Source organism: Apis mellifera, linkage group LG2 (assembly GCF_003254395.2).
Source record: "Apis mellifera strain DH4 linkage group LG2, Amel_HAv3.1, whole genome shotgun sequence".
Lineage (NCBI taxonomy): Eukaryota > Metazoa > Arthropoda > Insecta > Hymenoptera > Apidae > Apis > Apis mellifera.
The window spans coordinates 2,811,516-2,838,943 of NC_037639.1; the positions used below are offsets into that span (position 1 = coordinate 2,811,516).

The 27,428-nt window shown below is 19.5% G+C and overlaps 1 protein-coding gene across 4 annotated transcripts; it reads left to right on the forward strand.

Moving 5' to 3' along the window:
- Positions 1 to 1,618: 1,618 nt before the first annotated feature.
- LOC726798 (sn1-specific diacylglycerol lipase beta) lies at positions 1,619 to 27,428 on the forward strand. 4 transcript variants are annotated; one of them, XM_026439062.1, is made up of 16 exons: positions 1,619 to 1,694; positions 1,787 to 1,969; positions 16,340 to 16,438; positions 18,911 to 19,123; positions 20,061 to 20,377; positions 21,691 to 21,834; positions 22,644 to 22,812; positions 23,465 to 23,588; positions 23,664 to 23,807; positions 23,969 to 24,080; positions 24,974 to 25,066; positions 25,170 to 25,324; positions 25,975 to 26,121; positions 26,706 to 26,824; positions 26,962 to 27,156; positions 27,248 to 27,301. In XM_026439062.1, exons 2-15 carry the CDS (start codon positions 1,944 to 1,946, stop codon positions 27,137 to 27,139), a joined length of 2,040 nt encoding a protein of 679 aa, XP_026294847.1. In that variant the 5' UTR covers positions 1,619 to 1,694; positions 1,787 to 1,943; the 3' UTR covers positions 27,140 to 27,156; positions 27,248 to 27,301. The 4 variants fall into 4 exon arrangements, with proteins under 4 accessions (XP_026294847.1, XP_026294846.1, XP_006558399.1 ...); XM_026439061.1 differs by having other exon boundaries at positions 26,962 to 27,428; XM_006558336.3 differs by lacking the exons at positions 1,619 to 1,694; positions 1,787 to 1,969 and adding an exon at positions 12,802 to 13,011 and having other exon boundaries at positions 26,962 to 27,428.

Sequence of the window (27,428 nt, forward strand, 5' to 3'; positions counted from 1 at the left end):
TAATAAAAAAATATACAAATATAGAAATTGAATAAATAATTAATAAATTAAAAATTAATTTTATAGAAATATATTAATAATTTGCTTTTAATATTTATTAATTAATGTAATTAAAATATGATGCCATGCTTTAATTTTCGATACGATTTTGTTTATCGAATTTGCTTACAACGCCAACCAATCAGAGAGCGACAGGACGAATTTTAGTGCGCGGTATCAGTCTCCTGTGGAAAGTCATAGTGACAAGATGTGTGTCGATTGTAATCGGCTTTAATGATTCAACTACGCAGTAAGTAATTTTGTTCATATTTTATTATAAATTTTATAAATTATTATCAATTTCGTTTATTTAATAATCCATTTACTATTATATAATAAAATAATCTATTATTTTGCGCTTTTTTGTGCATTTTTCGTCGATCGTGTATTTCGACCGTTGAGATATTTCGTACTTTGTGAAATTGAGATTTGATTTCGTTCGTTTGTTCATCTTTATATAATTCTTTTATGTCTTCTTTTATGATTTTAATTTTCATTTGGGCAAATTATCGTTCGATTGTCGATTATAGCTCGAAGAAAAAACGATTTTTAGCTATTCATTCTCTCAAAGATATTTCTTATAAATATAAAACATTCTTTATGCTCATATATATCTACACGAAGTTTGCTTAAAATTAAAATTATCAAGTTAAATGAATTTTTTATATAGCATACGCGACGATTGGGAATTAATATTAATATGTTATAAATATGTTATATTAATATATCATATAAAAATGTTATATATAAATTAATAAATAATTTCGAGCTAGTTTATATTAAACATGGTATCTAAAAAGAATTTGTGCTTAATTATTATTTTATTTTAATATGATCGATTAATTATATATATTTTATATATTTATTTGTAAATTTTTATTTTAATTTTACAGATTATCTGTTCTACATGGAATCGTCTAAAAGGATAAATGGACTCGTCCAAAAGGATACATGGACTCGTCCAACTTCACGAACGGAAAAAGTTCCAATATGAATGCCATCGTAATTTGTCAAAGAGAAGTTTATTTTATTTTATTTTATTTCTATACTATATATATTTACTTTGTTTCTATAATGAATATTTTTAGATTGTTTTTATAATAAATATTTACTTATAAATATTAATATTTTTTTTAAATAATTTAAAAATATTTATACTCTTTTCATATATATAAAATTTTTTTATTCGTGAAAAATTGATAATAATCAATCCATAGTTTTAATAAGTAGTAATATTTTTTGAAATAAATATATTCGATGCGTGAAAGAAGAAAGAAAGAAGAAAAAAACTATGGAAAAAATATTTTGTTTAGTAGCTTCTTTTTGTATAAATTTACCTCATCCCAATTAATACAATATAAGATTTATTTTCAGAAATTTTTTTTGTGATTGCGCGCAATGCGGTCGATAGATTCAGTGTTTGCTGCGTAATAATTTTTTTGATATTTTAAAATATGAAAGTTCTGATTAAATTTATTTATTATAATCGCGAAATTAAATCGCTTGTTCGATGATTGAAAATTATACGGACGGGATAAAAATTTTTTTTCTTTTTTCTTTTTTTATGTGTGTGTTAGATATAAATATTCGTTTTCGGTATAAAGTATAATCGGTGCTTTTCAAGAGAGTAAGACGATTATCCATTACGCGAAGAGGTAATTATTTTTATAATTATTTTCCATTTATTTCAACTTTTTCAAATAACCAGTATTATGTTTAAATTATAGTTTTTCATTTTTTGTTACAGTATTTGATGATTACTTCGTGATGATGTGCTCTGGATCATTGTAGATTCTTCGTATCGTTTGCAAGTCGCATTTATGTTCCTCAATCGTTCAATCATATCGTAGAATGAAGATCCGAATTAACACAGGTGATTGGTTGTAGATTTTTGCACGAGTACAATGATCGCGGGTCATTTATTATACCTGTGAGTAATAACATTTCTTTTTTATTTATTTATTTTTTGTTTTATTTATTAGATCAGAATAGGGCTTCTTACGCATCGCGTTTTGAAAAAATAATATTGATAGTTAATTTTATAATAATAATATTTTAATAGTATATAGTATAAATAATTATTTTGGTTATAATGAAAATAGTTGAAAAAATTGAAAATAGTTTCATTATAATTATTTATAAAATCAAAATTAAATAGGTATATAGGTATATAGGTATATACATTTATAAATATATTTAGAAATAAAAATGAATATTCAAATAAATGAGAAATAATGAAATGACTCGAATTAAATCTCTTTTATTGAAAAGATCAGATATTCTCTTTCGTTATAATAAAATATCAATTATTATATCATGGTATAATAATAATAAAATCTTTCGTATTGAATATAATGAAACTTTTAATTTTATCTTTAGTTTCATAATATTATTTGATTTTCTGTTATAAAGTTAAACATGATCTGAAATGTGAAAATATTTTATTTTTTCTGTAAAAAACTGTATAAAAAATTATAGGTAAGAAGATATTTCGCGAAAATAGATTTCTAAATCAGCGTAACAAGTTTTGCACATTAATTTTGCATTTTCGAAAATATACGTTGATAAAGAGATCGTCTGAGATTATTTTTATTAATATTTCATTTAGAGTCAATTTCTTATTATTAATTACATATATCTTATTATAAATTACAATATATAAATTTATTATTAATAAATTTCATATTTATTGTTTGTTGTTTACTTTTTCTTCTTAAAATTAATAACAACTAAGTAGATTTGTAAAGTAAATTTATCAAAATTGATTAAAATTTAAAATAAATATAATAAACAAATTTTGAATTGCAGAACATTAATCGGTTAGATACATAGATATATTGTTTTTAGCTCAGGATTTTTAAATTTAACCCTCTTCCATTTGGCAAAATTTCACTCACGTGCTTAGGTGCTATTTGGGTAAGAGAGAAATGATGGATATGATGATCATAATTGATAAATTTGTTAACAATTTTTCAGCGATTGACGATGGGTTAATGTATCGTGCATGATATTAGTGTATTTTCACATTATGTGTCTGTGGTTGTGCAATTTCGTCGGTTTGTTTATAATTGCAATATTAACTTGAGATGTTTAGAATATTTAATTCTGTTATAATTTCTAACAATAACTTATATGTGATATTATAATTCTTTGAATTTACAACAATGGTATAAAATTTTGTATCATTTTAATGATTTAATTATCTTAAAAGATATATTTCTATTGACAATAAGTAGTTATAATTAAAATTAAAGTATAGATATAACACAATGGTTGCTAGCCAGTCAGTCGATTTTAGGAAAATGATACGTACAGTTAGGTGTCGAGTAGTGTGCCAAGCTCGAGTGTCGGAAATGTCCGGGGACGTTTTCCCTAGTATAGGTTTTTGCGGCCGAGTATTATATGTGTGAGAATCGTAGAATGAATATGTTGGTATGTCTGTTTTGTCATTTCTTAAATATAGGGCTAGGTTGGTATAGGTAATATACTTCCGTGTGTTTATTAATTATAAGTAGGCAGGTTGTCATAGTCTCCGATCGGATAGGCGCGTTTTTGTGTGAAAACCTGTTTCAAGAAATAAAATTTGAAAAATCGAGGGTAAAGCTGAGACGAATGAACAATGCTATTCGTCTTTCTGGTTTCGCTTATCGATTTTTCGAATTTCGTGATCGCGATCGCGAAATTTCGAAACGAACGTTGTGCTCGAGATTCTGTGCATATTCGGAGAACGATCATTGCGATGTTTGATCGTTCATGCACTCAGTTTCCGCGATTTAGTCCTTCTTTTTTTTTTTTTTTCTTTGATTTGCGATTAGTGAATTTCGAGATCAGATTTAAGTTTCAGCGGAAGTTTCGAAGGAGAAAGGCCAAAGAGGTCCGACAAACTGTCACGAAGAGGACTGCAACGGTTTCTCATTTTTTGGATCTTGCCTCTGTCCAAAGAATGAGAAATCATTGTTATTACTTTGTCATTATACTCGTTTGATAATATGTAGATATATCGTTCAGCTGATTTGCATGTTAATCCATTATTTACATCCAATTTTTATTAATCTTGCGATTAATTAAAAACAAATGGAATTAGTGTTACGTTGAAATGAGAATTTGCATTAATGTTGCGTCGAAATATCATTTTTTTTTTATAAATTATTATATTATAGTAGCATTAAAATTTATATCAATTCTCATTACATTCTTCACTATTAATAATAATTTAATAATAATTTTTTAATCAAATGAAAATAATGATTCTTTTTTTTATTTTATTTAAATAGTAATTTATTAATAATCGTGTTCCTTCAACTAGTGTTGCGAATATTAAATGTTCATGTTTCTTCCACTGAGAGTGTGGAAATACTCATGTTTTCACTTTAAGTGATTAAAAAAAGCTACGAAGATGACTATGTTATAAAAGCATTAAAAAGATATCACACTAGATTTCTCATTTTATTATTAATGTCAGAATGTTATTATTTAAATTTGGGTGCATAAAGTAATAAGTAAATGATAAAGTAGTGCGTAAATAATTGATTGTTTCCGGAAATTTTTCAGTTTTTTATATTTTTTTTTTGTCAATTGTAAGTTAATTCATATTGCAAATATAATAAACCACTCATTGTAATTGATTTTAAATATTTTCTATTTTAAAAAAATATTAATTTATCAGTATTGCATACAAAATGAATATTTTATTCGCAGATTTTTGGATTTATGTGAAAAATATTTTTATATTAACCCTTCTGATTAGTAAATTTTATTCTTATTCAGCATCTCTTATTGTATTCTCCATTTGTTACAGAAAATATTGTATAATATAATAGTTATGTATGCTTTTGTCATTAGTGAGAACTTTTTCAGATCATTCAAAGTACTGAATTTAAGTTCCATTTACTAAATTTTTTTAGATTAGTATTAGTGAATGTTTATTATAAAACTTATTTTTTTATACTGTACAAGACTATAATACTTTAATTATTTTTTTTTTCCTTGAACGTTTATATGTATCATAAGACGTTATTTCTCTTTTATTTCTGGACTATGTCGGTAACTCGATCTTCTACTTCATTCTAGATTTGCAGAAATACTTTTAGCACTCAAGAGATATGGTACTCGTAGTTAGTTTGTAAGTTATTTTATCTACAGAATTCTAGATATAGCACGGATAGTTAGTTATTTATTTTATCTATAGAATTCTAGAGATGGCTGATAGTTTTTGTTATTTATGTTATATAAGATATTCTAGAGATGGCGTTAGTAGTAGATCTTTTACGTTATTTATTTTATTTAAGGTATTTTAGAGATGGCGCTGGTTTTCCAATTTTTACTTATTCTCTCATTATTTCTTTTATGTGCTTTATTTCTTCTTGGCTTATGATCACATAAGTGATATGGTGGTACGAGATAGTAGTTGAATATATTGTTATTATTTCTTTTTTAAAATTGCTATCTTAATTCATAATATAAAAGATATATGATTTATAAATATTATTTCGGGTTTTTCGTTTCTTTTCTTTAATATATCTTAAATCTTAAACCTATATTCTGTAATGTGGATTATCTATATCAATCGCAATTGTAATTGACTAATTCGCTATATTTATCTTGTTTCAATAATATTTTTGAATACTAAAATATTTTTTATAACTCATAAATAAATATACATTTTTTTTTAATCATTGCAGTATAACATTTATTATAAATGTATGGAACGTATAAAGCAGTATAGAAGCTAAAATAATTATCTCAATTAAAATTAATTATTTGAAATCTCTCATCGTTAATGTCTTCTTTCTTAATTCTGAAATTAAAAAAAAAATTTTTTTAATGGATTTAATTTTGAAATGATTTTTAAAATAATTTTAAAATACTCCATGTTGAATTATGGAATAATTATAAATATAATTATTGATCAAGATTTATTTAAATTTCTAATTTTCATAAACAAAAAAGAAATTATATTTTTTTAATAACAAAAAATTTCTTATAAATTTAATATAAATATTTAAAATATATAAAATTATAATTTAGAATGGGGAATTACAGTTAGAATTTATATGATATATCTGTTTATATTAAATATATTCTTACTTATTTCGATTTTCATTTGAATAATCTTTATTTATACGAATTATATTTAATAAATATAATGAATTTCTATTATTAATAATCCTATCAATCAATTATTTTATTAATAATTTAAAGAATAACAGTTGAATATACAATTGAATATACAGACATATTTGCAAATATATGTACAATATAATTTACAATATAATTTATATAATTTAACTTTTATATATTCCATTCCAATTCTTGAAATTACTGTTCAATCATTAATAAGTACAACGGTTTTTTTTCATGAAAATATTAAGTATTAATTGGTAATAAATAGAATTATTAATAATTTCTTTTTGAATCTAATTTTTATGTATTTTTTAAATGAAAAATTATATTTTATTTATAAAAGAAGAAATATATATATTTAGATTAATGCTAATATATGTAAATTTTTTAAATAGTTTCTCGATTTTTATTTTTTTCTCTGCCATAAAAAAGAAACAGATTATACTGATGATACATCTCGTTAAATTGAATTAGTATAAGATTCTTTGTACTTTTAAATAATGATATTAATTATTCACAGAATCTGAATTGCTAAAATAATATTTAGAATGTTTTTACGTCGATTACATCGAACATATTTTAATTTACATATGTTTACTATTGGTGAAGATTTTTAATTTAACATATTATGTTAACGAATAAGAAATGTTTTGAATTTCCGAATTATTACATAAACAGTTTTGATTTCGTTTTCATGTTGATGAATATATTTAAAAAGTTTCTAAATATTTATATTTTTTTTTTAACCGTGATTCTTTGGATAGAATTTATTGTTAATAATTTATTATTAGATTGTTAGTAACAAAATAATATTTATTTTATTTTTTAAATATATATATAAAGGATTATGAGCATTTATGAACATTTTTGGCCACAAGTAACAGAATTGAAATTATAATATAAAATCATTGTAAAAAATTATTTAATAAGTTTTATATTTAAAAATCATAGAAATTTATAGTATAATATAATTTTATAGTACAATAACTTATTAAAACAATTTTTATTGAATTTTTCAAAATTTTTTTACATGATTTTTTAAATTAACATTTACAATAAAGATATTATACATAACTAATAATAACATATATGTATAACTAATAATACTAATAACTAATAATAACTAATACATAATTAATAATAACACGTAATGTATATATAACATCATGCATAATTAAATTAACATATAAATGTTAATTTAATAACTTTTATTGAATATTAGAAAATCATTAAATAATTGTTTTTTTGTTTATATAATAAATAACTTTTAAATTATAAAATAAATTTAAATTCAATGTTATGTAATCTAAGTTTAATTTGTTTAAAAATTTTTTTTTAAAAGTAAATAGTATACATATTTTTTTTGACATAAGATAATTAGAAAAAGTAATAAATAAATTAATGATCAATATTAGAACGATTCTTTAAAAAACTTTTATATATTATTTTAAAAACTCTAATTTTGAATTTAATTAATTATTTTTGGTAAATTCAATACAACTATAAAAATGTAATTATAAATTTTATGCAAATCTTACTTTTTATAAATAAGATATGATACTGTCAAAATATAATATTATCAAAAATATCAATATATATATTAAAACATATTAAAATATTCTATTATGTTATAATATTATGGAATGTTAATTCTTGAAATCTTCATATTTATTGAAGAAATAAGTTTTAGTTGGATTATTTTATTAAAAGGAAATCTTAATTACAAGAAAATGCTTTCAAAAAATCTCAGTAAAAAATAGCATATTGATTTTACAAATAATTTATTAAATCGATTAATTAATATATCGATTAATTAAATCGATTTATTAATACGAATAATTTATTAAATCGAAGGAAATTGAAGAAATAGATAAAACTATTTTTATAGGTAACTTCTATTATTATTAAACGATTCTAAACGATTTTTATGAAAAATTTTATTGGAAAAATTATCAGTATTAATTTATATATTTAAATGTAGCTATAATAATGATTTTTATATAAAAATTAGAATAGAAAGCTTAAAATTTGCCATTAAAAAAAAAAAATTGAAAAACAACATTTAGAGAGTTAGTATTTTTCATATTTTAAAATTAGTCATTAATGATTTAATAATCGTATTCATTGAATTTAAGAAAACAGGGTGATTTAGATATTATTATCTCGATTTGCATTATTGTTATCCATAACAAAAATTTTTTTTTTTATAAATAATTAAAGAAAGACTTACTACATAACTTACTAATTCTTTAAATAGATCCATAAAAGATATTTAAATCATATTTTTTTTACTATATCTAAAAATCATTAATTTAAAAAATTATTAATTTGAAAATTTATCATATGGAAGATAAGCAGAATATGAATAGTAAAATATTGTTTCACATATTCTTCGTCTACGAAGAAAAAAAAAATTAATCATATCAGAATATTCTTAAAATCATTCGATCACTTGATCTGAAAAATTTTTTATTATTAATAATAATACTGATAAAATTAAATAATAATATCTGGAGAATCACGTTACATAAGCTTAAATATTATTTATATAATTTTATATGTTTCTTAAACTTGTATTATAACATAGTTATTATTAATTGGTATAATTGATAATACAATATTTAACCAATTAGGAATATCTTTGAATTTATTTCGAGTTTATAAGGAAAGTTGTAAGATCTTATTTTATTTAGGCATTAGAACAGTGGTTCTTTGTTAGTCATGACTCACATAATGCTGTCATTTTTAGCACTATTTATAATATATATATATATATATTAAATGAATTGAATATTAAATATTGAATTTATTATTTTATTATTGAAATATAGCGAATTAATTTTAATTATGCATCAGAATAAATATTTTAGCCGCTAATAATTGATTATGAATCGCTTGAAATGAATGAATAATAATGCATGTAAATTATTTATATTTTATTATTATTTAATATTTTTATTATTATTTAATTTTCTTTAATGATTAGTTTTTATCAGATATAATTTTTTGCTAGTATAATATTATATGTAACAATATAATGAATTAAATTAAATTTTTTTCAACATTTTGTATATTTTCAAATAAAAATTAATTTAAATCTTTAATTTCCAGAAATAAATATTTGATTATATAACATTAAAATAATGTTTCTTCCATCAAATCCATCAAACGTACTGTTATTTTTTATTTTAAAATTTATAATAAATTTATTCTTTTATTTCCTAATAAGTTTATTTAACGATTTTCATTTTTCTAGCTAAGATTTGTAATTTTTCGTAAACGCGGATATATGTTTTCTTTTTTCTATTTTACAATTTTTAAATACAATAACCAATAGGCTATGAATCGCAGTAACATGAATTTGGCTATGCTTTGACACTTTGCATGTCATGCATCATTCATAATAGATATTAAAAAAAGTAATTAAAGACATTTTAACATTTATTTTAGTATTTATGTAGTATTCCTTCATTCCGAACAAACAATATAATTACAATAAAAAATATGATATAAAAAAAGAAAATTTGAATATTAGATATGAATGATTGCATGTATAAATTATAAATAAATTATATATTTATTTATGTATATAAATTATATATTTATGGAAGAAAAATACATGACGCAATTATTGGTTATATTTTAAATTATTATTGTGATCCAGTTATGATCGATTATCATTTGAACAGGATTGTGATTAATTTGGATTTGTAAGTATCAAGGTGATCAAAATAATATACCTGTATATATTAACCAAGCAAAACTATAACTTCATTCCTTTTTCTTGCCATTTTTTTTGAGATTATTGACGATTATTGCTATTTTTCTATGTTAAATAACGTAAAAAAAAGTTTAATTTAACAATATAGCCTTGTATATTCAATGCCAAAGCTATTGAATACATTAGTGGAAATAATTAATGCAACTAATTTTACTTTCAATATCATTGAAATACTTCTTTGAATATTTTTTATTATATCGTTTATAACAAATTAAAAACGATGAGAATATATATTTTTTATATTTTTTTTTTTTTTTACAATTCTTTCAAATTCAAAGTCTGAATATTCTTTATATTTATCATTATGTGTATGTGAGAAAGCGTTTTAAAAACAATCTCATCAAAATCAGCGATGAAGAAGTTTTTCAAGAATTTTAGCCAAAATAAAATCAATTTTTATTCATTTGATTTATATATTACATATATATAGTACATTACATATATTTATTATTACATAAATATTTTTACATTTACTATTATTATACATATTTCTATTATATATATAAAATGTCACGCATATATATGTATAATTATGTATGTATATTATAGAAAAATTAGAAATTGAATTTCTTTTTTATTCTATTTTTATAATTTCAGTAAATTTTATATATAAATTATAATTTATAATAAACGATATATCATAAAATATATTTTTTTATACATATTTATATATAGTAATATTTTAACATATTTTTATGCTTGTAAATTAATTTTTTCACTAGTACAAACTTAAAAATATCCATATTTATTTTTATCAGTCGACAAATTGCAAAACCAAATGAATATTTTATTAATATTTACAAGTTAGCAATAATAAATAATTAAGAATTCGATTATAATTTAAATTAAATTACCATATTATTTAAATGCATTTTCAAATATTGAATTTATAAGAATTTAATAAAATTTTAAATTCTTTTTCCAAGAAATTATTGCACACAATAAACACAGCTATGACAACTATCTATTTAAATTTCTTGACTTCTCGAAAAACTCACTTTTGTGTATATAAACTTCCTACGTTAATATGACACTTTATCTATGATATTGACTTTCAGATAATTTATTACAAATTATACTAAGTATTTTTTGTATCACTTATCATTATAATTAAAAATAATTGAAAATTAAATATAAATTATAAATAAAAATATAAATTATTGATTAAGTGATTATAATTATTAACAATATGAAATATTATTGATATCATTAAAATCGAATTGAAAGTTTTGATAATGTACATATATATATATATTTAATATATATTTACATAATTATTTTTTTTTTTTATATATATTTTGATATTTTCAATATTTAAAAACAATCATCTTTAAATCTCTATGTATTTTATGCAATGCATTTAAATAATATTGTAACGTGATAAATATAAATATATATATATATAATATAAATATGTAATATATAAATGATTATTTCATGATGTAAGATTTTTAATTATTTAATTTTCAATAATTTTTTTTTTTTAAATTTCTTGAAAAAATAATTCCAAGAAAAACTATTCCTAATACGTATCTGCAAATATTACAGTTTTATTCTTCACAAATCTAAAGATACACATTCATTCGAGAATAAAACTATCACTTTCGAGAATATTTCTCACAAGTTGATAATACTGAAAAATTTTCAAATAGTCACGTACTTTAAGAATTTGCTATTCAGGTTTTATATATCATCATTTATCAAGCAATTAATAAGCTATAAAAAGAAATTTAAAAAAAAAAGATAGAGATATAAAAGATATTAATATATTCTTATTTTTGTAAGAATCAAAATCAAAACAAATATATGCAAAAATATCGGTTATTTATTAAATCAAGTAATAATTTGCATTATGAAATAGATAATAAGGTAGAGATATAAAAGTATTAATATATTCTTATTTTTATCAGAATCAAAATCAAAACAAATATATGCAAAAATATCGGTTATTTATTAAATCAAGTAATAATTTGCATTATGAAATAGATATAATAAAATAATCGTTCTATCTCTCTTGTTTTGATTTATCTTTGTCTCGCTTCATCTAGAGCAAACATAAACAGCTTATAATTTACAATAAATTAAATAAATTTCAATCGATTTATATTATATATTATATATTATATTATATTTTTATATTATATATTATATATTAACTTTTGTGTTTGTTTTAACTTCTAGAATTGATAGTTCAAAACTGAAGAATACATTAACATTTTGAATATGTAAAAGAAAACAAGTAAAAAATTTTATTTAAAATTATTAAAAAGAGATAAATATTTAAACACAAATATTTATCTTTTATTATTAAGAATGTATATAAAAAAATATTTAGAAAATTTATATAAATTTATGATTCAGATATTATCTTTTTAGTTTGAATTTTTTTATTCTAGTGAAATAGATATTTAAACATTATATATTAACATTATAAGAATTAAAAATGACTGCATACATTATAATTAAGTTCTTTACATATCTACAAAGTAAATAATTTATGATCTATGATAAATAAATTCAAAATATTTTTTATCATATACAGAATATAATCATTAATCATAATAATTAGTGAAAATGTATCTTATTAATTAATTATTAAATTATCTCATTAATTTAACAAATAATTTACAAACAACAATGATATATAAAAATTGTTAAAGAAAATTTTTTTTCAAAATCATTTTTATAAAATCAATATATATATATATATTTAATCTTTCCTTTTTTTTATTAAGCAAAGTTAGCATAATTTTCACATTTAAGCGAGTAAATATACATATCGCATTAAGAAATAAAAATAAAATTTTTTATTTACTCGATGATCATAATCATGAGTTTATTTTAATTTTTACATGAAAGACAGCGACAAAAGTTGTCGAAATATTAGGGGCAATATTTGCTCCTACCATTCATTACCTGTTGTCCGTGGGATTGGTTTTTTTTTTGTTCTGTTTCTTCTTCTTAAGCGAAAGAACGATGTGATTGGGAGGAACGAAGGGAAAGTACTGGACAGTCACCGCCAACCAGCTCGCGAGATTCGACGCGGGATGCTCGCTACTCGAAACAAGGTGAACGGGTTTACGAGCGCATTGTGTGTGTGCGCTTTGCTGTTGCAAGTCGAAACTTTTTTCCGCCAGTCATGTTAAATCGCGCTTCTTTCTAATCACATCGGGCACATGAAATACTACATTTAGCTCGTCGCATATTTTGTTAGATCAGCAACTGTTCATCGATATTATCACATTTCGGTTCGTTCAAATTCTATTAATCGTGAACGAATACGATTATGATATATATTTCGGTGCACGTGGGCTAAAAATCATCCCTTGTTAAAATATATTAAGAATTCGTCGGAAAAAAAATTGAAAAAGTCTGCATCTTGTTTCTTAACCGTATATACTTGAATACCGGATTGTGTATGTGAGAAAACTGGCACTCTTGTGAATGATTCAAAATTCTACAGTGAAACGCTTTGTTCCAGAGGTGAATATATACTTAACAATTTAAATGTTTCCATTTGAGTCATTAAATGTTTCTCGTAATATGTCGATTAGTGTAATGAATAAATCGAAAGAGAGTAGAAATTCTTTGTCTCGTGAAAAAAATATTACTTATATAGATCTCATTTCAAAAATGGATATGTATAAAAATTTCAAAAACGAAATATGAAATAATGATACATATATATCATATTTATGTAGAAGATGTAAGCTTTTTAAATAGATATCTGTATCTAATATATATATATATTATTTATTTATGTATATTGATATATTAGTATAGAAAATAGTATAATAGTAGATAATAGCAGAAATAAGTATATAGAAAATATTATTTATTTTAACTTTAAATTTAAAAAAAGAATTAAGTAATAATTGAATACAAAATGGAGTTAGACATTATAGCATATTATAGCTTATTTAATGTCTATTTATGATGTTGTATACGTAATAATTATAAATTATTCTAATATATTCTAATGTAAATTATTTCTTAATTTTTAATTATATTTATCGCGAAAGAAAAAATATTGTTGTATATTTAAAATTTTGTTATTTTATATCATAATTTTTATATTTTATTAAACATCAAATAACATCATATAGCAACGCAATTTTCGAAATATGATCTAAATAAAAAAAATATCTAGATATTTCTTTTCATAAAAATCTTATTTTTATCTTAATTTTTATAAGAGAACTAAACATGTCGTATATAAAAATATATATATAATTTCATGCTTTGCTTAATATTATCAAAATGTTATTTAAAAAATCACTTCTGAATTGTGATTGTAAAAAAGATATTAAATATTCTGAATGAAATTATATAAATGAATATAATAAATATAATAAATAAATATAAATGAATTAATAGTTTTTTGAATTAAGTTATTATGAACAAGTTACAAAAAAAATTATATTTAAATATATAACTAAATACTCATGTATAATTCTTCTTCTTCTCTGGAAATATGGATTATTCATAATTCTCATTTTTTTGTATTTTTAATACGATATTCAATAATAATTTTTATTAACTATTATTTTATTATTAATTATATTAAGTACACATATATTATTAATTTTTTTTTTATTTTGATTATAGTTTTGATTGTTTTTATCTGTATATTCTTTATTGTTTGATTTTACCAAATATTCAGATTTTTTGTTTTAAATCAGTTTATTACGGTTGCCTGGGAATATAAAAATAATAATAAAATATTATATATTATAATATATAAATTATTAAATTATTATATTATATTAAATTATATGTATATGAAATAATTAATAATTAATAAAATTCGCAATTAAATTTTGTTCAAGTCTTTAAATTTCATCAATAACACGAAAAATGTTAAAAATTATGAGTAGTCTTAATTTTCAAAGCAATTTTTTTCTTTGCAAATATTTTCATTTCTGCTTTGTTAACGAATAATTAATGAAAAACACTAGCCAATCACAGAGCGCGTAAAATTATCGCGCCACAATTATAGTGTTAGGTATATATCGGCGGTGAGTCGTCAGACTTGAACAAAAAGTTGAAACAAAATATGTCGAGTCTTGTCATGATGGTAATAAATGATAAAGTTGTTTGAAATCACACCAAGAATCATCGGTTATATAACTCATGCATAAGAGAATAATTCAAATAACTGATCATAAATATAAAAATATAAATATAAATATAAAACACTTTTTTCTACACTAATTACAATAATCAAAATAGTTCTCTTAATTAAAGAAAATAGTTTTCTTACATAATAAAAATATTAATACAAAACATATTAATAATGCCATTGGTATTGAAAGAAAATAGAATTTTTTCGAACAAAAAAGACATATATGAGCCTGAAATTATTTCTAGAATTTAAGATGTAAAATTGATCTTTATTTTAGGGTCAGGGTCCAGTTATGAATACCGTAAAGTTATGTCAATACTCTCAGATGTAGGATAGACAAAGACTTTCTCTCAAGCGCTTTCTCTAGTTTGTAATTTACTATCAAGAAAAATACATATATTTGCCGTAATATATACAAAGGATTATCAAATTCTGAAAATTTATAATCATAAAATATCGCTGCTTAATTTTATGTGTTTTTTCGATCTTTGAATCAGACATTGTAGAATTTTATTGATCTGATTTTTAAATATATAAATCTTTTCTTTTTGTCATTTGTTCCTTCTTCATGCACATAAACATTAAATTCTAAAGAACGCTACCCATGCAAGACTTAAGCTATGAATACGTACATTTGAGAGTAAAACTCTGGAGAGTTGCTCTCATGAATATTTCTCGCAAATATACACTGCATTGAAAGTAACTATCCGACAGTACTTTCATTAGTAATAAGTTTATTTCCAATCAAAATTGTTGATTGATGATTGATGAATTGTCATTTGGAGATTTCAATAAAAATCTGAAAATGAAAAAGAGAAAAGAGTTATATTAATAAAATTTTATAGTAATAAAATATGTGTTCAATTAACGACAAAATATTCTGAAAAAAATTTTCAATCAGAAATTTTAATAAAAAGAATTGATCAAATTTTATATTGATGAAATATATTTAATTAATAACAAAATATTCTTAAATATTATTAAAAAAAAGTTTGATAGTTAAAGCTAAGTAGCCTCATTTTTATTATAAATTTATTTCATATATCTTTGTTATAATAGAACTTTATTATATATTATAATTAAGAATTTTTTCTATTTTAATCTTTTCAAATATTTTCAAATATTTTCAAATAAATCGAAATTTGAAAATTTACGATAAAATCAAGGTCACAACTGAAAAAAATGGTAATATTTCTACTTGCAAGAAATATTTTCGAAAGTATCTCCATCTTTGTAAAGAAAATAATCTTATAAATCGTTATATTCTCCAGAGAAATGCCGGCGATAAAACTTTTCGGCAGAAAATGGTTGACTGCAACCGATGACTGTGTTTATCCAGGTCTCTTTGAAGTTTTCATTCGAATTGCTTGGTAAGTAATAAGTTGATTAATTGAATTTATTTCTATTTTAAATATAAGTAACATAATAATAGAATTAAAACAATTAATAGTAATAGAATTAACTATTAATAATAGAATTAAATCTAAAAAACAATCTTCAGACATTGTAAAACCGATACGATAATTTCAATTCAAACAAGCCAAAATTGTATTCGTTGAATAAAAATAATCTAAGATGAAAAAAGTAAAAAATTATATATTAAAATAAAAGTCCAAACATTTGATTAAATTCAATCATTTATTCAATACATATTATGTGTTTTACAACTTCAAATTACTAAATAAAATATATACAGTATAATTTGCTCATTATTATAAGATTGAATTAGCGACATAAAAATTATTTTAACACTAATTATAGAAATTGTAGATTGTCAATTTGATTTTTTTAATTCTATCCAAAATAAGAAAAAAAAAATTAAATGTGAAACTAAAAGTGAAAAGGAAAATTCGACATTATTTTTTTCATTTATTTACTTGTATTTGTAATACAAATTCATTGAACTATGATTGAATTTATTATCATTTTCATTTAAATTTTTAAAAATATAAAAATTTTATTTTTCGTATTTTAATGATTCGTTGCTAATCAATACTAATTAAAAGTTAAACATAAACATATAAGTCATTTATTACATTTAAAATAATTTCAGAAATTTATAAAAATAATTCCATAAAATTCCATAACAAAAGTAAAAAATATTAGCAAGATATTAGTACTTACATCATGAGTTTTGAAATCAAAAGCATTCGAAAGCTTTTGAATTAATTTTTAAATGAATAAAGTGAATAAAATAAGTAAAGTGGATTAATTTTCTTAAGTGATAGAATATTATTGAATATTTTAAAAATTTCAAAATTGATGATTCTGATTTTTATGCTTTTTTTTTATTAATTTTTGAGTTTGTAAGTGGAAATGAGCAGAATTATTATAAATGTTTTTTATCTTTTTCAATCGTCTTTCATATTACTTATAATTATAGTCTACAGTTGAATTAACAAGATTGCGATAGAAATTTAAAAAAAAATAGTAAAAATTTTTTCGATATAATTAATATTTTTAAAATTATTTTTAAAATATATATTGCAATAGACATTAAATTTGCTTTTTAACTTATTAAATAATGTTATCTATTATTTATTTAAAATCTTAAATTAAATATTAAAATATCATATTGATAATAATAAATAAATATTAAAAATCTCTCTTTATTTATATTTAAAATGCAATTTAAAAAAATAAATAATTTAAAATTTTTTACAATAATCACAAATTATTGCAATAAATTCTTTAGAAAATTGTGCAAATTCCGTGCTAAATTAAAAATATCCATAAATTGTTGACTTTTTTCTTTGTTTATTTTATTAACAATGAATTTAAATTCATCACTAATTACTTTCAAGTTTTTCTTATCAGCTTTTCGAGAGAAATCATTATATAATTATGATATAATGATATTTATATAGGATATATTATAATATCTATTTATATATTTATAATATCTCCTATAAATATACAGGAGATATTTTATATGTATATATATATATAGGAAAGAGTAAACAATATATTTATTTTTAAAACTATTAAAATCGATTTATTCTTATTTTAAATAATTATCAAATTTTTTTCAATTATAAATAGATATTCTAATAGACATTCTAAATATTTCATTAATTATATTATCTGTTATATGAATATTTTGTTGTTTTATTTAATGAAAAATGATTCTAATATATCATTTCCATTTTTATTCATCATTTCATCAAATATTATTATAATTCTTCATATTAAATTTTAAATTCTTATAAAAAAACTTGTAAATTAAAACTTGTAAAAAGAAAAATTATCTTTTATAAGTAATTCAATACTATAAATTTTTTATATGATATTTTTCGAAAAACGAAGATGTTCTTATTTTTAATTGGAATATATGTTAAATATATGAAAATAAATATTTATAATGTGTTAAAATAAATAATTCAATCAAATGTGATATGCAATGATTTTTAACGCGAAAGTAATATAAATACAATAAAAATTCAATACGTAGGCAATAAAATTGGATATATATTATTCTATATATATCATTATATTATACTTTGCTAACAATAAATAATTATAAATAACATTATAAATAAGAACAGTAAATAAATAGAAAAAAATAAATAAATAAAAAATAATAAAAAAAAAGAGAAAGATTTTTATTTTTGCAATGAATAAAATGCGATGTAATAAAAAAAATTTCATTTTGAATTTCAAGGTAAAGATCATTTTTGTTGTGCTCTTTTATTTACAAATTTTTATTTCCATTTTACCACTTCAAAATCATGCTATATTATGCTCTTTATATTTATTTTATACAATTGCATAATATTCGGAAAGTCATTGAATAAATTCTAAATCATTTGAATATAATTACAATTAATTCTAATTGTTTATAGGTTAGTGCCAATTGTAATAACTTGCATCAAATATTACGAATATACATGGAATTGCCAATCAGGTGGAGTATTAGTTCGTGTGTATCTTCTAGGAGAAGGTTCATTTCTTATTATATCTATACTTCTTCTACTTATTATCATAAAATTGAGCTCAAGAGGATCTATCATGGAAACGCAGGCTCGTAAATACGTTGAACCATTTTTGGCAATTAAGTAAGTAAATATATAAAAATTATATAACAATTTATGTATCATTGATTGTTATCATGAACTATTATTATTGTTAATATTTATTATTATTGATAAAGTTATTCATTATAAAATATTTAAAATATTTTCTTTTATTCCGACATGTTTCAAATTATAATATATTAATTTATAGTTTTATCGGATATATTATTCATAACATTATCTTCTTTAAAATATAATTTTTTTTTAACAATATTAAAATTACGCGTTCTAATATAATCGAAATAAAAAATTTTTTTTATATCTAAGATTTATTGAGATAAATTATTTTTATGATATTGATATTTCATATATATTTTATATGCATAATAAAAAAGACATAAATTTTCATATAAGTAATTTTTTATATTAAAAAGCATGACATGAAATGTTATAAAGTTACTTTTTATAATTTCATTAATTATTTAATTCTATTTAAAGAAAACTCGATATTAATATTCTAATAAAGAGATATTACATTTGCAATTATTATAGGAATTGTGAAAGAAATTTCACATTTAATTTTAAACTAATATTATATTAAAATATTGCATTAAAAATTATTGTCTTTTCAATAGAGCATATTTATTACATATTTATTACATTAGATATTTTTAATAATTGCGAAATTATGTAACGAAAAATATTCTACATATTCTTCAATTATTTAAACATTTATTTTTAAATTAAAAAAAAAAGAGTACATTTTCACCTTTCATTTTCAAGAAAAATTAATTTCACCTAAAAATTGTTATTTAGAAATTATATTAAAATATTCGACAAATTTATTAATTCTTTTAGAGGCTAATTTTAAATAAAATACAAGAACTTTGAGCATGATAATGAGCATGATGAATCAAATTTCATAAGATTTAAATTACAATGCAAAATATATTTAAAAATGTATCTTTTGCTTTTACAGGATATTATTAATTTTACCTGAAATAGGATGGAACGTTTTAGGAACATTATGGATGTATGGATCAAGCATCAAATGTAGTTACGAACATTATACGATGTCGGTTGTACAAACATTGGTGTTCTTCGATTGGGTTCTTATAGGTCTTACTATTGGCGGCTTAGCATTGATTTTCGATCCGATAGGCTCATTAAATAAGAAATATTTAGAAAATTCAATGGAACATGCCAAAATCTCAAAAACCTGGTTACGAAGATTGAAATATTGCTGGTGGATAAAGAATGATGAGAGCGCTAAAGACACTCTTCAACATGCTGCTGGTGAGACATAGGTACGACTGGCCTAGAAAAAGTCCTGCTGTAATTGGAATTAAAATATCTATTTATATCATATGTTTTTTATTTTCAATACTGAGAAAAAAAAATCATTTGAAATTATACATCGTTTTTCTATAATTAAATAAGTAAAAATAAGTAAATTTAATTCTAATTCTAATTAATTAAAATATTCAGATAATTTTTTATCAAATAGAAATCTAATTCATTTATCTGTTTTACATATTATAATCAGAATAATTATAATCAGAATTATTTATATTGCAAAGTTATATAAATAGAAAAAGATAAAAGTTCATTGACTATTTCAAGTAAATAACTTTTTATATGTGTTGTTATTATTTCTAATAAAGTATATGAATAGTATATAATAGTATATAGTATATATAGTATATAGTATATAATAAATGAATAGTTTTTGATATATATATAATATATATATAAATTTATGATGTTATGATGGATGGATATTTTTAATTCGATTTTGAGTTATATTGTAACGATTCTTAAAAAATTGATATATTATGTAATATAATATCATATACAAATATGCATAGAAATAATAATTATATATGATAACGTTTCATTAAAATTCATGGTATTGATGTTTTTCCATTTATTCTAATTTTTTTTTTAAAACACAGGACTTTTTTCCAAAAAATTAATGTATGCATGAAAATCAAAATTTTCCTTTTTAACAATAATGTGTATTATTGTCTATTAATAGGAAAGAAGAATATATAGTAAACATAAATTGTAAATTAATAATATAATTTGCAAGTCATCTTTTTTCTTTTATTTTCTTTTATTATGATAAAATTAATGATAAAATTACAAATATTTAAAAAAATTTCAATTTAATTTTTGTAAATTAAGGGAATTTTTGTTTAAATAAATAAGATGAGATATATTTGTCGAAAAAAAAATTATCACATGGAAAAAATATTACAATTAACTTAATTAAGATTATATTGTTCAAAGTTTCAAAATGAAAAGAATTGTTTGCATTTGATTTTAAACAAAAAAAAATGAAAATAATGTGCAATTAATTAAAATTTTTTCTTCGTTTGAAAACGAAGTTTGTATATTAAAATTTTATTTAATAAATTATAATAAATTATAATAATATTATTTATTAAATTTTTTTAAATACATATGTGATAAATTTTTTTACAAACAGTATTTATATTTATTACATATTTATATTTTATTATATAGTAAAATATATTACATATTGTAAGAAATAATATAATATAATAATATCATAATTTTAATATTATAAAATAATTATTTTATAGCTTTGTTAAGCGCTTTAAGTCGTGGAACGGATTTAATTCCTTCGGATGTAATCGCAGGACTTATCTTACTAAGAGTTCAAGAAAAGCGAGAGCGTCATGAATTACGTCGAATAAATTCACTTCCTATTCCAGTACGTACTTCCGGTATGTATTTTATTTTTCTTATTATGATTTTAATTATCAATTTAATTTTAATTTTATTTTAAAATTTTAAAATTTTAAAATATTATTTATTATTTAAAATTTTAATCTACAAAAATTTATGACATATATATATTTAATTATGTATAGAATATTCTATACAAGTTATTCTATACAAATTATGTAAAGAAAAAATTTTATTATTTTATTACTATATCTTGAATATTTGATTTTGAATCAAGTTACGTATCATGAAAAATCTCAGTTCATATTAATTTTTTGCAGTATTTTTTGAAATATTTATTATATTTATTTTTACTAATATTTTCAGAATCTATTCTATTTCTAGAATGTAATAATTTTTTCGAAAATATATAATTTACTTAAAAATAGAATATAATATAATGAAAATTCTTAATTTTAGAATATAATATTAAAAGCTATATTTATTTTAAATATTATAATTTTTCAAATTATTTTTATATTTTTTTCAATAAAAATTTTATATTTTATCACAAATATAAAACTATTCGAATTTGTGAAACTATTCGAACTGTACGATTTATTTTAAAAATTCTGAAATAAAATAACTTTCATGATATATATTATATTTTTATATATATTATATTTTTTTATATTTTATAACTATTAATATTAGATGTAATTAAATTACATTTTCTTTGGAATTTTAAAGGATTGTATATTCTAATTACATATTGTACAATTGAATGATTTAATGTATTAAAAAAATATAAATTTTAAATTAAAGATATAAAAACGATTTAAAAATGATGTATAAATTATTATTCTAGATGCAGCTGTAATTTTTAAAAATATGCCAAAATGGATGTCCTTGGAAAATGCAGTTCACTACATGATGCTTTCAGAGGCCATTTACGGATGGCTATTTATGTTATACTTGCATAAATGTTCTGGATGTTTTAATCTTATGAAAAATTTGACTTGTTGCGCATGTTTTCGGTATGTGTACAAATTTTATATAACTTAATTGTTATAAAGTATAAATAATATTATAAAATATTTAAAAAAAAATATATCTACTAAAGAATTTAAATATAATTACATTTTTTTGTTGTATATTATATAATACATTTCATAATATAAAAATCACTTCAATTTTTATGTTTTATTGATTGATTTCTCAATTTGAAAAATTTTTATGTGTTTGTATATATCTATCACAAAATATAATAAATTTTATTATTGTTTTTTATATTATATTATAATTACAATTTTATAATAATTTTTTAAACTATTTATAAATAATTAAATGTCTGAAAGATATATAATGACGTAATAAACATTTATAATCTTCCGTAATGAAAATTTTTAGATTTATTTTTATATTAGATTTATAAAAAATATAAAAATATAAAAATATAAAAAGTAAATTATAAAAAGTAAATTGAATAAAATAATGTAATTTTTTAATTTATAGACTCAATTAATGAAATTAAAATCAATGAAAATTAAAATATCATATAGTAATATTGTAATCCTAGAAAAAATGCAAATTTTTGATTTACAAATTATTAATATTATAACTAATTATATATTAATAGCAATTATAATTTAAACGAATAAATCAATTATATACATTGTTTAATTATAGAAGAAAACGTATTCCAATTAAGGGTGACAATTGTTGCTATTGTTACTTAACTGGAGTGAAATACTTATCAAAATTATCCACTGATAATATTCTATTTGCATCATTTAAAAACAATTTGTGTGAGGTATTTAAATGATATATTACATGTTTATATGCATAGTTCATATAATTAATAGAAATCTGTATTAAATATTTTCAGATACCATTTTTTGTAATAGCAGATGATAAAACGAATAAAATTGTTATAATTTTACGAGGCTCTCTCTCGTTGCGTGATGTAATAACCGATATTACTGCAGATTCTGCTATTTTCGAATGTGAAGGTGTTCCACCAGGTGCTCAGGTAAATATCGAAGTTAAACATAAAAAATTTTTTTATTTGCATTTATAATATAAGGAAATTTGTATGTTATATTTGTTGAATTATTCATAAAGATAATAATCAAGGAAATTATAATATTAATTATAATATATATATAATTATATATATATATATATGTATAGGCACATAGAGGCATGATACAAGGAGCTAAAATGATATTGAGGCAGTTAGATAATCACGAAGTTTTAGAACGAGCATTCAATATGTATCCTCATTATGATTTATTGATTACAGGTAAATAAAGATGTTAAAAGATAATAAATCTTGAAATTCAATGTCAATATATATTTATATATAAAATATTTCATATTTCATTTTTCCATATTTTTTTTAACATTTTTGTTATTTTTATTTTTAAATAAAATATTCATTATAATATATTAGATATTCGTTGCATAATGTTGAATTTTTTGTATTTAACGATAATTGAAGATAATTAAAAATAATAATGAAAATATTATGTATAATATAAAAAATTATTAATTATATTTGATCATTATATTTTTATTTTTTTTTTTATTCTTTTCACATTGTATATTTTCTATTTGGAAAAATAGCAAACATATAGAATATTTATTTGAATATTTTTAATTTAGTTTTTGTGTAATACATATAAAAAATATTTGACAAACAAGAAATGTATGCAACTAATATATTAAAAATACTTATAAGATTTCAAATTTTTTTGAAGTTTTAACGTATTAATTATTTGTATTCGTAATTATTCGTTATAACGAAATTTTTAATTTTTTACTTAAATAAAAAAATATAAGAAAAATAATAATAAAAAATTGCATATTATATTTATTGTTATTTTTGAAAATGTACATGTATTTAATGTTGTAATTATTATTTATATATTTATTTATATATTTCAATTTATTTTAATTATGATTCATTTTAATTTGTATATTTCAATATATGTATATCTTCATTATTTTAAAAAAATATAATTTCTTAAAAATACTTATATATACTTATATATATAAATTATTTATTAAAAAAAATTTTATATTTAAAAAGAAATTATATATATATATTGAATTTACGTTTATGTTTTATTGTTAAAGTTTTATGTTTCTTTTAAATATTTTATATAATTTTTTATAAAAATGTTTTATTTTTAGGTCATAGTTTAGGTGCTGGTATAGGTACACTTTTAGGTTTTTTATTACGTCAACGATATCCATCTTTGAAAGTTTATGCATTTGCTACACCAGGTATATATTTTTTAAATATTGTGAAGTTTTATCTATATAATTTATCTTGTAATTTTTTTGTTATAACAATGCTTTAATTAAAAAATAAATATATCCTATTTAGCGGGTTTAGTTTCGAGAGAACTTGCTAGAATATCGGAAGAATTCATTTTCACAATAGGAGTTGGAGATGATTTTGTGATGAGATTAAGCGTTGATAGCATAGAAAATTTACGAACACGTTTACTTATGGTACTTCGTGCTTGTCGATTACCAAAGGTACAATCATCATATTTAAAATATTTCAATTATCAGAACAATTAAGTTTTGTATAGGAAATATCTTATTTTAATTTCACAAAGTATAGATTTTGAAAGTCATACAAGTACCGGTTTACTTATAAAAAAAAAAAAAAATTAATGAAATATTAATATTTATTTTACTGACATTTATTTATTTAAATTTATTTCAAATATTTTTTTATATCTTCCATATTTTCTAAAATATTTGATAAAATTAAAATCTATTTTATATGTATATTATAAAATAATTGTTTTGATTAATTGATTAATCGATTTAATTAAATAATTTTACAATAAGTAACGAAATCTTTGTATTTGAATATATTCAAATATTTTCTTGATATTAAATATATTAAATATGATATTATTTAAATTTCAATTTTTTTAAATAGAAAATTAAATTATTATAAAATCTTTCATAATTTATTCAAATTCAGATATGCATGTTTTATTTCTATTTCCAAAAACGAAATTTGAATTTGAATTTTATTATATATATTTTATTATACATATAAAACATTAGAATGTAAATAAAATTTAAAAATGATATTTATTTAATTTAATTTATTATAATTTTATAATATTTCTAAATTATCATAATAAAAATATGTCATGCCAATTTTTCAGTATAGAGTAGTATTAAATGGACTAGGTTACGTTTTATTTGGTATTCCTGAAAAAGACCTTGAAAAAATGTGGAAATCCAATAGTGTAATAAAAACTATATCAGGAGAATCACCTTTACTCAACGATCGAAATATAAATAGACTAGAGGTATATATATTATTTTTTACTAATTTTTTTTAATAAAATTAATTTTTAAAAATTAAAACATAAATGTGAAGAAAGTTAAGCAAAACGGAATATTTAAAATTAGATATTTGATTTGTTTTGATAAGTAAATACAGTTTAATATTTTTATTTTTAATTTTAAATTTTTAATTTAAATTTTAAATTATTTTATTAAAATTTAAATTAAATTTTAATTTAATTTAATTATTAAAATTATATAATATTAATTTAAATTTAATTATTATGTTGAAAATTTTAATTTTTGAATTTTATCTTATATTATATTAAATCTTGAATTTTTAAAAAAAATATTATAATATTCAAGTATATAATATTCTATAAATGAATAATTTAAATATTTATTATATAATATAATATAATATAAATATAATATTGAATTAATTTGATGCTTCTGAAAAATCAAAATTTGAAAATTTTATTAATTTCAAATATTATTTTAATATATATATTAAAATATATTTTAAATATTTTATTAGACAATGTATATAAAAAAAAATACATAGTATTTTATAATATATATAATAAAAAAAAAATTTATATTATAGGAAAATAGAATATATGAACCTGATTTTACGAAAAGGAGATTTTCTCAAGTAAGATTATATACAAGTGGTAAAATACTCCATATAACTGAACGCAATGTTGATAAATCAGACAGCAAAAAGTATATAAAATTTATTTTATATATATTTTATATGTATTTTATATTTTATTGTATATTTTATATATATATTATGCAAAATTGAGCAATATTTTGAAAATATTTAATAATAAACTAATATGCAATATTTTTTCTTGTAGGAAAAAATTAAAAATAAAAGAAAAGATATTTGAAATGCGGTGGGCACAACCAGAAGAATTTACAGAATTGATTGTAATGCCACGAATGTTATTGGATCATTTACCAGAAAATGTAGGAAAAGTTCTTAATAGGCTGGCAGAACAACAAAAAAATCTATCACAAAATATTGATCTTTGATCTTTATGATAAAATATGTATGCAATGAAAAACAAATTATACTATTGTATATTATACTTTTGAAATCATATAATTTTTTATTAATGATTTTTTTATTTTTTTTTTTAGGAAAATATATATATATTTTTATTTTGTAATGATGTTTTGAATTCTATTATAAAGTAAGAATATTATTATATAAATCTCAGGGTAATGTTAATAATATTTTATAGTAATATAAAAATGAAAATTAAAAATAGTTAAAATTGTAAAAAAATAAATAAGTAAATAAATAGATAAGTTTCACAAA

Bases quoted from the DNA above. Each gene is read 5' to 3' on its own strand.
- LOC726798 (XM_026439061.1), top strand. From the start codon at position 1,944: ATGATCGCGGGTCATTTATTATACCT. The intron at 23,589-23,663 runs GTATTTAAATGA...AAATATTTTCAG, and splicing joins TTAAAAACAATTTGTGTGAG to ATACCATTTTTTGTAATAGC. The intron at 24,081-24,973 runs GTAAATAAAGAT...TTTTATTTTTAG, and splicing joins TTATGATTTATTGATTACAG to GTCATAGTTTAGGTGCTGGT.